We start from the raw sequence: 14174 nt of genomic DNA, 5'->3' as shown, positions 1-14174 counted from the left end.
AGAGTTTTTTAGGCCTTCTTATTTCTGCTAGCATTAGTAATGATTTCATTTAGAAATAGAAGACTTTCTGAGGTTTAAGAGAATTAATTAAAGTGTTCAATTAATAAAGCATTCAAAGATGAAATCTGACAATTCAAATAACCAGATTGCTGAGGAGAATGTATATTTGTAGCTTAATATTCTGTAGTAATTTGTGTGAAAGCAAGTAGAAGTATGGTTTTAACATATGCATAAAAACAACTGAAGAGTCTTATCCTGTTAATATTCACACATGGACAGCATTAAAAAATGAGTCTGTAATCTTTGTATATTTTTTTTCCTACCTGCTTGCTAGACTTCAAGTATATAGGCAAGTAACCATGCACAGTATTGGAGAGAAGACTATTTGGGGTGGGGTTTGGGGTTTATAATTTTTCTAATATTTTGTTATTTAAAAGAAAATTACCGAGGCTGTTAAGTAGAAATAGACAGTGCTTCTAATGGTTTTCTTGCAGGGTAGTGTAAGAACAGGGAAAGGTAGATTATTTTTTCTTTTCTGTTTGTTTTGGTACTTGAAAGGAATAATGTAGAAGTGATTGAATACTTCAAATAATAATGAATGTTTGAGATGAATGACAATTGCAAGTTTCAAGCAAAGCCGGACAGCACTGTATTTCTAAAAAGTTGACTGTCACAAATAGCAGTTTTGTAGTGAGAGTTTTCCCAGTTAACAAGAGTAATGGTGGGATGGATAACTTGGATTATGCAAAAAAAGCAATTTAAAATACACATTGATTTGACTGTAAGCAGGCTTTTCAAGAAAGCAGGGGCAGATTTAGGTTGGTGTGAGTAGAGCAATGTTCAGCTGTAAGCATTTTGTGCTCTGCATTATATACTCCCTGACGTTGTGCCTCAGCAGTTGCGGCATTTTACTGAAACAGGTTAGTCTACAACTTGCATGCTTCACACACACACAAAATCAAGAGTTGAGCGTACTGTTACTACCTTCTGCTGCTGCTCCTCTATTCTACTGAAAAAATCTGCAAGGTAGTGCTTTAAGTAGATTTTTTGAAGAGGTGAGCAAAATGTCCCACAAGTGTTTTGTATGGCATTACTTGTATGGCAGGTCTTACTGTATTGCCACAATAAATATTATGTCTGCAAAATGGATTTACAACTGCAAATAATCTTCTGATTTAGGTGCACCTTTAGTCTGCTATGAGGCTAAATAACTGAAGCATGTTGGCATTGCTGGAAGAGCAGATTGTCGAAGTGCATATTGATAAACAAGAAAAGAAATTCAAGTTTTATTGGAAATACAGAACAGAGATGAGTGATAGGGAAAAAAATAGAATGGTGTACATTCAGCTTGATATTAGTTCTGGTCACACAAATAGAAGGCAAAATATCCTGCATGCTGAAGCCCTTCTCACTTAATGTTTTGATGGATTAATTTGCTATAAACAAGGAAGTAAATTAAAACATATCAGAGTAAATTATTGCCTGCATGAGGCATTCAGAAGGTACAAGTTGTCTACTTTGGTTTGCTCACAAAATATTAAGAGCATTAATTAGTGTTACTGTTGATATTTAGTACTTTTTCAAAAATATGTACAACATTTTAATGTAAAATTAATAATGTGGTAGTGGTTAGGTCTTAGAATGTTTACATGTATGTATGTATTACATAAATGCATATATTTGTCTATACGCATAATTGTTTTCATAGGAAGAGTGTTGGTGATATTTACTGATCCTATTAATACTGGAAAGAGCTGTGATGAGAATAAGATCAGAGGCCGCTGCTTATGTAACGTTACTACACTTACACTTCCAGCTGTGTTTTCTCCATCTTAGGCATTTGTCAAAAGAGGCTTGAGAAAATTGGTGGCTTTTATTTTTTCCTAGTATAAATTTGGCTTGAAGTTGGAATGTATTTTTACATGCTTTGGGGTTATTTTTTACCTTTTGCTAAAAACCTGGAAACATCAAAGTTTTATGACTTACACGAGAAAATGAAAACCAAGTATTATTCTCACTTTTGGGCTTGGTTTTTTCTCAGTTGTATTAGACAATGGAATTTCTTTCTTGTTATACCAAATAACTTAAAATGGAAAATATTGGGGATTGCTATGTCCTTCTTGGGTAATGGGTTCAGGGCAAAAATATTTTTGTCCTGCATTTCAGAAGTGCATCCTCTTTCCAGAAAGATGAGCCCACAGCTGATGCTTGACATAGTTACTTAAAAAGTGACTGAAAGTCAGTTGGGTCTCAACACTCTTAGTGGCAGAGCATCAGTATGTTCAGAATTAAGTGTGCACTTAATTCCCCATAGCACAAGCACTAACAAATCAAGCCTTAGCTAAATAAGATAAATAAAACTAATACAAAATATCTTGTAAAATCAGTATTCTAGATGTAGTGATACATCATCATGCATTTGATACTTAACTATTTCTACAAATTAGGAATCTATACTAGCTTCAAAATTAGTATGAAGTCGATCTGGTAATGGTAACTAGCACACTTTTGGCATTCATTTATCTGAAGAGTTTACACCAGCAGTAGGTATTCCAGGGGAGAAACTGAAAATGAAATGTCAGAAATGTATAGTTGTGTAATTAAAAACATTGCGTCCTGTATCAGTTATGTCTATAACTGTGAACTGACTGTTGAGGCCTGCACACATCAATTTGTGTTGCTAATATGCTGCATGGCTTAAAGTAGTTGAGTGAAATGATGCCAGTTTAATTTGCCTGAAGTTAACACTATTTTTAGATTAATGATAGAATCATCTTTTCTTTTTAATTTAAAGTTCTGATTTGATTTTTCCCTAATGAGCGAAAGTATTGTTGTACAAGGGTACATTATCTTTGCACTGACATCTAGCTGAAATCTTACTTATTTACAGGTAAAAACATTAATTCAGCTTTGCTGTTAATTATATTGTCACACATTTCCTTGTCAAGAAAAATCAGTGGAACAAGGCTTGGTCTACATCATCTGTTAATAGCAAAGATATTTGGAGTCATATTATGCTGTACTTTGACCATTGTATTAAAATGAGAACCTGGTGTTGCAAAAATAACTCTTGTGAGTACAGCTGAGCAAAATTCATATATTTCAATTAAAAATAACTTGTGTAAAAATAAAATAGATATATAATATATACACACACACTCTTAGATTATTTTGATAGCTATAGTAGAAGGAGATTTAACACATCTTTGAGAAGTTCCACTTGCTATGTTGCTTTGTACAGTAAGCCTAAATAGGAATTATTCTCATTTTCCACAAACCAAGTTTTTAAGGAAGATTTAATGCAGTTAAACTTTGAGAAGTTCTATTTCTAAACATAACTTTCCTTTTGTATGCAACTTCATCCAATGCACATTTGAAGGTCAGCTGGAAAAGTTTCATTTCAGATTAAAAAAATGGGATTGGAATTAAGATGTATTTTTCCTCTGTAGCTTGCTCAAAGAATGTTTTGCGTTTATTTGAAAGTAAAATGTAGTGATTATTCTGGGTACTGGTGAAGAACGTGAACAAGCAGTTACTTATGTGATTTTTACCTACATGTAAAGAATATGTGGTGAAATAAAAGATGAGAAGGTAAATGTGTGTGTATATGTATTTTTACACTTTACACTTTCATTAACAGAAAAGATTTTGAAAGCATGGGTGGGTGACATTGTAACTACTAAATAAAGTGGCTGTGTTGAAATAGTTATTTCAGAGGAGAACCACGTTTCAACATAGTAATAGGTTCTGGGTATGCAGGGAAAATGGCATTAGTAAGGGAGAGGATAGAAATGTGTAAACAGAGGAAAAAGAATGATCTGTTACCATGTTTAAGTTTTGGCATGTATAATGACGTAAGTGGTGGCTAGTAGTATGTTCCTACAGGCAGTGTTCTCAAGCAGGAAAAAGCATTAACATGCTTTGCCAAGAGGATCGGATTGCCTTCCATCCTTATCTCATCCATACGTGTGCGGATGTAACGTGTGTTATTAGATTTGCAGAATGTGTCATCGGTGATTGTAGTAATATTGTTGTACTGCAAAACAAAACAATTTTTATAAATAAATAAACACACACATATATATATACACACCCATATATGTTGAAGAATTTTCAAACTTCAATTTTATTCCTCTTACCCTCCCATTTTTTTTGTAATTGGGATTGATTTGTGTATACTGTAGATATGTAGGAATCAAGTCTCTTCAAGCCAATCAATGAGCTGATAAGCAGTTTGAGGTGGTTATTAGTGTTTGAAATGTATCATTGATTAAAAGCTTATTGCTTATTTTTGCCACTTCCTGTCCTTGATATACAGAAACTAATGAGAAATTCTTGCATGGTAACTAGCTTACAAAAAACTTCTGAACACCAAATGGTTGTGGCCATACAGATTAGAGGTAAATTGTTTTATTTGGAGGTGCATTAGACAACTGTACCACAACTGCAGTCTGAACTGTTTTAAAAGACAGTGGGTTTGGTTTGAAGTATGTAACTAATGAGGCTCTTAGTAATAGAATGTTAAGGAATTACTTCAAAAATACCTGAAGGTGAAGAATACGCAGACTTTCCGGTAAGTTAAGGGGAACAGATTCCAGTGCGTTATGTCCTAAGTAGAGGTAGGCCAAATTTGTCAGCTTCTAATAGAAAGAAAGAGAGATTATTAATGCTGATATTACTTACTTGAGGTTAAGTAACTTGTGCCTTTTACAAGACAACAGTATTTTTTTTCTGATCTCATAGAAAGCCTGTAAAGTGGTCTAATGTGAAACATTCTTTTGCTGTGAATGTTTAATTCTGTTGTATCAAGAAACTCTTATGAGTTTCAGTAACAGGCCTTCTATGTTTTGGAAATTTCAGTGCCAGCTTATTTGTTATAAAACTTGAGACCACTCTAAAGCTATATCCTTGTTTATTAGTATTTATGTGGTCCTCAGAACTGTATTTGAGCCATCAATTTTGAATCAAGTTTTTCTTTGCATGTAAGAGAGAATGGAAGTAGGTAACATATTTCATAGAAATTTTTGTTTATATGATCAACATGAGAGAGTGAGTGTGTAAAGGACTATTATTCCAAAGTGCCTTAAAAGCAAAACAAAAGCTGGAAAGCTTCTTCATCGCAGTTTGTTTATTAGATTACAAAAATACGGAAGAATTCATTTGGTGGTATCCTGGATAGTCTGGTTACTCATTTTATTTACTTTGGTTATTTAAATTATTGTCTTTTACTTACCTTGAAAGCATTTGCTTTGATTCCTCTGCTCTTGATTCTATTTTGATTTGCATTAAATGTTGTTAGTTTGGGAGGTAGAACAGGAAGTTTTATAAGTCGATTTTCAGCAAGAGAAAGTTCTTCCAATAACAGAAGCTTTGAAAAGGCTCCATCTTCTATTTCTTCTATCCTATTTCCACTAAAATCAATTCTTCTCAAGGTAGCTTCACACAAAAGAAATGAAAATCTAAATACTGAATTTATAATTACATGGCTTGTGAAATACGTATGGTTGTATATGTCGAATGTTACACTGTTGGCTGCACTATCCTAATTGTGATCTACAAATATAAATACTATTAAAATAGGAATAAAATCCACATTTGGATATCCTCATGGTCTTAAATTTAAAAAAATAATAATAATAAGGAAAATATTCTGAATCCTTCCTTTTTTTTTCCTTAGAGACAACATGATTTCATAGAATTTGTCATGTTGTAGAGTAAGATAGCTGGGAGACATGTCCCTGGAGCATCTGAAGGAAAAATAATACTTGGTCATTTAAGACTGGATGGGATGCAGAGTTAAATTTTATTTTTAGCGATCTGCTATTTCTCTGATTGTGTGGGAATATTAAGATGAATACATGAGCCAAAATGGGTTTCCATATTGCCTTCATAGTTCCTGTTCTAATACAAGCATTGAATTAAATAAGTAATACACATAATGAAATCTAGCAAAGCGTAAAATCTATCTTACTTTGGTAATCTTGGCATACTATTAAGGGACAACAACTTCAAATATACTATCAGATAAACAGAAATTAAGATTTGAACATTACTTACTAATGTCAGCAAAATCTGAGACTGCTATCCTTTTTATTTTGTTAAATCGTGCATAAAGATACGCTGTTTCCTTTGGCAGTGGGGGTACAGCTTCGATGTCTATTTCCTCGCAGTACACTGATCCGCTTAAACACACACAGAGCAGACAAGTAGGTAAATCTGAAAGCAGATTATTTTGAGTAGATAGTTAAAAGTTATTCAACTAACTTAAGCTTGAACATTCAAAATAGAATTTTCTCTAGTATCTTGTAAGATTTCCCATCATTAGATTTTTTTTAAAAAATCTATTGCCATCAAGTTCTGAAAAGATGTAAAATTTTGAACTTTTTTGAGTTTTGTATTCTTTCTATTATGCATAATTTTCCTGTGTATATTCTCTGTTCTTATCTGAGCATGTCTTGAAATGCTATTAATCGATCTTAATTCAGCTTCGTTCTTTAATTGGCTTAGAGTATTGTGAATATGACAACTGCAACTCTGTGGCCATGTTAAATGTCATCTTTAGAACCATTCTTTTGAAAAGAGAAATCCACGCAGGAGAAACATCTGGTAGTGCACACATTGCATTGGAGCATTTCTGGCAGGGTCATGTATACTCTGTGTTACTCCTAGCTACTATTTTGTCTAATCCTTGTTATAAAAACTCCAGCAATGATGATTATATAAGTACTTTAGGCAATCTGTTCCATTTTTTTATAGCTGTTATTTTAAGTAGTGAGAGAAACTCCGTACCTTTTTTAATGCAGTTTAAGCCCATTATGGCTTGTCCCATTCCTCATAGACATTAGTAGAGTATTAGTAATTTCTGCTTTGCATTAATCCTGTATGACAGCAATATTAAAATACATACAACGAATATGGCTTTCAATCCAGTTTAGTCGTCACTGCTATCTGATCTAGTGTGTTTTCTATATTGTGAGATTTTTGGTTAGCTTCCAAATTGGTCTGTTTGCAGTAGAAAGTAGTCTCATACTGCTAGGTAGTTTGTTATCACTATGCAGTAAAATAGGATCTTCTGCAACCAGTGAAGAGTTATAGAAGTAGCCAGTCAATACTGGGAAGCTAACCCAGTATGTATAGAGTAATTCTTTTTTTCTTACAGAGGTACTGTATAGAATAGAATTGAGGTTTTGAGCTTTAGCTTTGTGAGTATTACCATTTGTAAGACTTTACAGTTCTGCCCTGCCCCATTTGCCTCTTTTGATTTAGTGTCTTGTTTGTCATATGCTAGAGTGTAGGAAATGGAAAATGATTGTGAAACAATGTTGTCACTATTTAAAAGGCAACAGTTTTTATGCTTGTCTGTGACTAGAAGCTCTGGTGTTCTTACAGATTTGTTATGCTTTTGATGGGGGCTTGTTGACAGATGCTATTTGGCAATAACTAGCCTTGATTAAACCTTTGGTAGAGATTGACGCTCCAGTGGTCTTGCTGAATCATCAGTTATTTTTGAAAGTTTAGATCACAGATACACCTGAAATATGTGTGTCTTCTTTTTTCAATGCTCTGTTCGGCAGACAAAAACTTTGTTCCTTTCAAGTTTAGAAATCATTGTGACTCGTTAGGAGAGATCTGGACAATATACCTCAGAGCCTGTAGGAAACTTAGGCTAGTGAAGAATGTTCCTGATGTATTTGAACCATTGACCTTCCTGATTATCAAATGTAAACTGTAAGAATAGCCAGTCCTTTGAAGAAATCTATTTAAGTAATTTAAATACATCATGTTCCATCATTACTTGATTAAACTGTGGAACTCATTGGCGTGTGTATTTTGTTTTTCTTGGTTGTCTTGCCTAACTTATTTAATTTGGGTACATCTCTACAGCAATATGACTGGGTAAGTCTGTAGAGATTCTTAAAAGCTGTGCTTTGTGTATTAGGAGTTTACCTGAGGATCCTTTAAATTTTTTCAGCCTGCTCCATCACAAGTTAGAAGACTTTCCACAGGAGATATGAAAGATATTCATAAATGAAAAGATTAATTCTATATCCCTTGTCATCCTTGGTATATTAAATTTTCATATTAGAATATGTTCTTTTGGAGAGCTTAAATGTTACAGTATTCATATCAATTAACTTACTTGTATCCTTTGTTGGTGGTACATTGCGTTCACTGTCATCCCCTTGCAGTCTTAGGGAAGTGTCAAGAGAAACATTTGTTCCATCCTTTGTGTGAGAGCAAATGTTATTTTAAAAAACAAACAACAAACAAAAAACCCGCAGAGTATTACAAGGATCTGAAATAGCATGTCTTTTAAAAATGAACCTCCTACAACATAGTTCCTTATGACATTTAATTTTTAAAATCACATCAGTCATCCAGTGTATAAGAGTATGTATTACCCCTTTTGTACATTAGCTATTCACTTTGAAAGGCAAGAAGGGAAGGTGGTGCTGCTATTGTTCTTTAGAAAAGTAAAGTTCTGTAGGAAAAAACAGTAGACACAAAATAAAAATAGAGAATATAGACTGTGTGGTGGGGTAGGAATATGTAGGATGGGTGTCTACAAAAACCTGGAGTTCTGAAGACAGAAGATTTGGCACATCATGCAAAATTTGATAGGATTCTTGTGAATATAAGTTGTGGGTTTTTTGTTTTACCCAAATAATCTCAGTAAAATAACATTTTCTTGCATTTAAAGTTATTCAGAATTCCCTGTTCGGATAGTCATTGCATCTTTTCAGTTGCAGGACAACTTAGTTTATAAACATGTTCCTTTTAGGTATTGGCTGAAATTTAGCAATTCATTTCCATTAACTGCACTTAAGTCTCTTTTAAGACCTGGGCTGCTAACAGAAAGGGCCTTTTGTGATGCAGAAAATGGTAGTCAAGTTTTCATTGAACACCATAGGAATTTTAGAGAATTTCATACTATTTCTAGAATTATAGTATACGTACAGTGGGTTATACTATGATTTGCATGTATTAAAGTTAAGGGTTTTTTTATGATGACTGTGGCAATTGTTCTTGGCTAGCATAATTTGTTGTCTTTTTTGATGGGGAATATTTGTAGGACAGAGTAAGACAATATGCTTTTTGGTCTGTGTGGCTATTGAAAACACATGGAGAAAAGTACATTATCGGGTGTGGAAGATGTTTTTCTTTAAACGTGCTTAAGGATCAGGACCTGGCAGGAGTATGGTCCCCTGTTGAAGAGAGCTTCTTATGCACTGCGAGTGCTCACAAGTAAATCAATTTTATTTTATTTTATTTTTTAAATTCTTCCCGCCCCCCCATTCAGGCATGTAGCACACAGATAGATAGTTCTTCCACAAAAGCAGTGTGAAAGTAACGCTATCTGTCAAGTTACTTTTGATACTAACTTTGTTTTATTTAGTATTTGGTTGCTTGTATATACTTTACTGTGGGAATTTTTATATTCCGCAAAGTAAAACCCTCAAGCTTGACATAAAGCCTGAGATACAAATATCTTGGCTAGCCTCTGTCATTTTGACCCCTTTTTAGCCTGTGAATCATCCATCCCTTGGCTCTTCCCTGCATCTGTCTTATCCAGGCTATGGCTCTCTTGTTTGGGATACATTCGTTTGCTCTAGTAAGACTTCTATACCCAAGTTAGAATGCTGGCAACAGTTTAGCAGTTGCAGCATGAAACTTCTGTGTAAGGCAAGAGCTTTTGCAGTGTTGGGTGTAGAGAAGCTGGGAGGTGTGAGCTGAACAGTTAGACTCAAGCAGCAAATCTTACAGAAGGTTTCTGCAAAAGTGTTTAGCTTGCATAGATATGTCGGTTAGGTATGTGAAGACATGGTCCTTGACTGAGGTATCCATGCCAGTAGAGACTTCTGTGTACATGGACTTACAATAAAACAACTGCGCTTCTATTGTTGTATTTATTTGTCTCATAAGGGACACTTTTAATATGCTTGTATGAAAAACATGTTTGCTGACACAGCGTATCTGTACCAGGTGTAGATTTCTAGTACAGTACCCTACTTGAGATGTGATCTATGAAAGACTATGCATTTGCAGAATACAATGTGTGACTAATTTCTGCAAGTGGGAAATGTCAACAAAAATTAAAACTGATTATTTTCAGAATACCATTAAATACACAAAATTAAACAACAGATTCCCCCCCCCCCCAAAAAAAAAGTATAAATAACCAATATATTGGAAGTATTTCCTGGTGAGCTATAAAAACTCCTAGCTGTGGAGTATCAGTGCAGAACATTGTTTGGATTATAACCACAGGAAGTTCATTAATTACATATGTAGGGAATGCACTGAAGGAATATTGGCCTACTTACATACTTAAATTCCACCTGCCTCTTGCACTTTACTCCACAGACATGAATTACCCATACAAAACCACATTAACATTTTACATCTAAATACTTTAACCATCTTAAAACTTCTGCAAAGTAATTGATTCATCTTTATAGCATACAAAGGTCTATAAAGCTGATAGTTTATATTAAATGGAATTAATTAGTCCAGATATGAGACAGTGTCTAATTGGGTGGTTCTGTTGTGGAAATTAAGATTTCATGTTTTTAAACTACTAATATTTTATTCAAGACTCAGGAGGCTGTGGTTTCAAATAATAATCGTAATACATTTTGCTTGGCTAACCTTTTCCTTAGTGGTAGACTGAAGTTCACTTTTTGTTGATCGTTAACACAAAATCCTTTTTCTAACTGTGTGTTCAAGTGCACAGTAAGGAGTTAAATTTGTCATGCAAGATAGATTTCTGACTGGGCATGTTTGAGGAAATTGTTGGCATGTATTTCAGTTACAGTTAACACTTGAAATATTCTGGGAGTTAGAACTTGCAATAGATGAATAGAAATTTGTTTGTGCATCCCATGGTTTAAACTGGGAACACTGGAACTTGTATAGATGTATTTGTTGCACATAAGGAACTAATTTATTATTTTGCAATGAAAACATGTCATTGGAGAACTGACCTGATGGAAATAATGACCGACTGCATTCCTAGAATTATCCTAAGCAGAACTGTTGGCCTTCGGAAGACCTCTAGTTTATAGCACTGCCAGTAGAGACTTTGATTAGTCTGTGGCGCATCTGTTGGCACCATTTCCTTGTAGGTATAATCCTTATTGTTCTTTTTACTGAAACAGCATATTCTCATTAGAATGATTTTAGTAGTGAATGTCATCTGATGCTGTGCCTAACTAGTTAAAGTTAACACTTCTGGTATTTTTTTAAAACTTACTCAGTTGTGAGTGGATAGCCACCTATTAGTTAAGAGTTATTTAAATGATCTCTTTTTCACAGGTTTATGAAAATGTGATACTTCATCACTGTGGCAGATGTCAGATTTAAAAATACCTTAGATGTTTTTGACTGTAAATATGTAGCTGCTATTTTTAGTCTAACAGTGGAAAGCTGTAATATAAGTAGAATTGGGAAAATATTAAAAAGGTATACAGAAGTAATTTTTCTATACGTGTGCTGCAATTTTTTACTTATACTAATTAACTTTTGCTGTCGTCTTTTTTTTCTTGTTTATCATACTAAATTATTGTAACAAGTACAGTTAATGAAAACTTCCTTGAATTTATTAATACTTGGTTGTTCCCCCTTTACTTGGTTATGTGGTATTTTCCTTGGCAACTAGTTTTTGGGCAATCACTGTTAGTTTTTCTTCCATCTGCCTGGTCAATTTGTATCTCATTCTCTTGATGTATATCATTTAGGTCCTGTCAGAGGCAGTCTGAACAGAGGTAGGAGGTTTTTAACTGTCCCTGTCAGCTGAGGCTGTTGTACTTCGTTTAACTCTCTGTTTTTGTGTCTTCTGCTTAAGTGTTTAAATTAACAGGCGTGTATGTGGAGCATGCAGCAAAACGTTCAGAATTGATCGTTTGGGGGTGCTGGTGAGTGCCGTGAGGTATAATCTTTATTGCTACCTTCAAGACTCTCAAAGTGTTAATGTAGGTGACTACTGCAGGACTGGATATTCTGTAGTAGTTCAGGACTGCTGAACTGTTGAGTTGCAAAAAACCCAAACAACCCACCCCTGAAAAACCAAGGCAAAAAATTTGATAGTTTGGTAAGTCAAAAGAGAAACTGTGGTTTATGCTGGCAGGTTATGTCCAATAAAAAGTACTGTTTCAAGTATTACTTTGATACTAAAAAAACCCCAAACCTAAGTAACATCATCCTTGTTTTTAAACAAACTTACTGTGTTAATACAGCATTACTCAAACTGTTGAGCTAGTATATCACATTCTTGAAACTCTTACAACAGTAGGCATGTAACTACAGCAGAGTTAAAAATGATGCTTTACTCTTTATTTGTGAAAGACTATCTTTTGTGGGTTTCTCAAACTGCAGCAAGGGTAGTATTTTTGTGATTTTAATTTGAGTGGCTTTCCCGATGTCTGAAACCATTGTATGTTTTGCTATTATTATAAGACTTTTCAATAAAACTTGCAAACATGCATGTAACACCTTATTCATATAATGCTTAGCAGTTAAAAATATTAAACTAATAATATAAATAAAATACCTTTCGTAAATCCTTGGATTGCATTTCATAATCTTGTTGGATCAGGCTTCCCATGGTAATATCTGTATCATACTCATAAAACTGGAATGATTCTTGCTGTATAGGTGGTGCTGAATTTACCAAAGGTACAAACACAAACAAAAAAAAAGTAGTCTGCAAAGTCTTCATTCTTGCATGGAACAATGTGTCTGGCTTTCACTGAGCTGGTGAAGATCTGCTCGTGTGTTAACTATGGAGAATACTTTCTTTGTGACTGGAAATGAAAATGCAATCCGTCAAAACAATATTTAAAGCCTAGAGGACTAGTTGGCAGGGGTTTCTAGCGCATAAGGAACATGGAACAACTTTTAACTCTTGATATCCTTTAATTAGACTCTAGCATTATAAAAACTTTTCTTAACAGGAAAAGAAACTGGGAAATAATAAACAACATTTTCCAACTAATAAGGAAAATATTTTCTTAATTGCATTTGCTTGTTTCCCAGTGTGTTATTTTTGTTAATAGCAAGAGGATTTTGTAAAGCATTTTATGAAACATTTGGCATGTATGTAGCTGAACTAATTAAAATGAGAGAGATTCAAATGTGTTTTTCTTGGTTGTCAAAATAATGGTTTTCAAACCTAAATGCTCTATAACTTTAAAGACTCATTGTCTTTGTCTTTACATTTGAAAGTAAACAAGAGAAGATAGCACCCCCTCAATATTTTACAGGTTGTACACTTTTCAGGCAGGGGGAGGAGGCTACAGGCATAATCTTTAAAACATTTTAAATAGACATGCAATACTTTTTAAAATAAATCTTTACACTGCATTTTTTTCCTGTTTACTGTAATTAAGTGTTTTATTTAAGCTTTAGGTTAATATAGGAAAAAAGTCCACCTACCGTTTTAGCAGATTCAAAGTTCTTCTGTGATTGTCATAAAACCAGATATCCTTATCTATAGGTTAGCCTAAAGTGGATTGATAAAAGGCTAAAGCTATGAATTACATCCAAATTGTTGAAATGAATACCCTTTCAAAGTTTGACAGTCTTAGAAGTGCTTTCCATGGGGTAAAAAATGCTTTGCCAGCATTCTTTCCCTAGGGTAAGAGGTAATATCCTGGAGCAGGGGGGTTGTACTTTGAGTAACGTTTGTAAATGTTAAGTCTGTCTAGCTCATCCTACTTCTGATATTACTTGTTAAAATGGTAGCCTTCTGCTTTGTGACGATTTACTCTTTATAATTGCTAAGGCTTTTTCTGTAAATCAAATAATAATTGTGCAACTAGAGGTCTATAACAAGGCATGTGTTATCCATTTTGTGTAATGGTTTAGCTAAGAGACAAAGCAGCTGCTTTCTGACTGAGACAGAGGTAGAGCCAAAACATACGTATACTATATTAGTCACATTTTATGAGTAATAAAATGTTTCGTTACAAGTTGTATATGTTTAGAGAAGTTTCACCTAAGTATGAAATGGAAACTTTTCAGTCTGAATGGTTCTGGAAAGTAAAAATACTTTTTAGAACTTTGTGTGTGTGTGTTGAGATTTTCAGACAATTAATTCATGTCTAAATGCTTCATTGAGTGAGTTGTTAGACAATTTATTGAAAAATTGGTTTAACAATAAATACTTGTTTTGA

The 14174-nt window shown here is 33.9% G+C and overlaps 2 protein-coding genes across 4 annotated transcripts in view; one reads left to right on the top strand and one right to left on the bottom strand.

Annotated features, from left to right (window-relative positions):
* The window catches only part of CENPP (centromere protein P), a 165706-nt gene that overhangs the window by 19746 nt on the left and 131786 nt on the right, over positions 1–14174 (top strand). The gene's annotated exons all lie outside the window — the stretch shown is intronic.
* Positions 1263–13700, bottom strand: OGN (osteoglycin). Its single transcript, XM_052779030.1, has 7 exons — positions 13435–13700; positions 12551–12803; positions 8141–8225; positions 6058–6216; positions 5234–5436; positions 4545–4640; positions 1263–4036 (listed from the first exon to the last, which is right to left on the bottom strand). Exons 2-7 carry the CDS (start codon positions 12716–12718, stop codon positions 3866–3868), a joined length of 882 nt encoding a protein of 293 aa, XP_052634990.1. The 5' UTR covers positions 12719–12803; positions 13435–13700; the 3' UTR covers positions 1263–3865.

The sequence above is a fragment of the Harpia harpyja genome, chromosome Z, assembly GCF_026419915.1.
Source record: "Harpia harpyja isolate bHarHar1 chromosome Z, bHarHar1 primary haplotype, whole genome shotgun sequence".
Classification (NCBI taxonomy): Eukaryota; Metazoa; Chordata; class Aves; order Accipitriformes; family Accipitridae; genus Harpia; species Harpia harpyja.
Note: the sequence above shows the minus strand (reverse complement) of the source record. Positions and strands in the feature narration are given on the sequence as shown.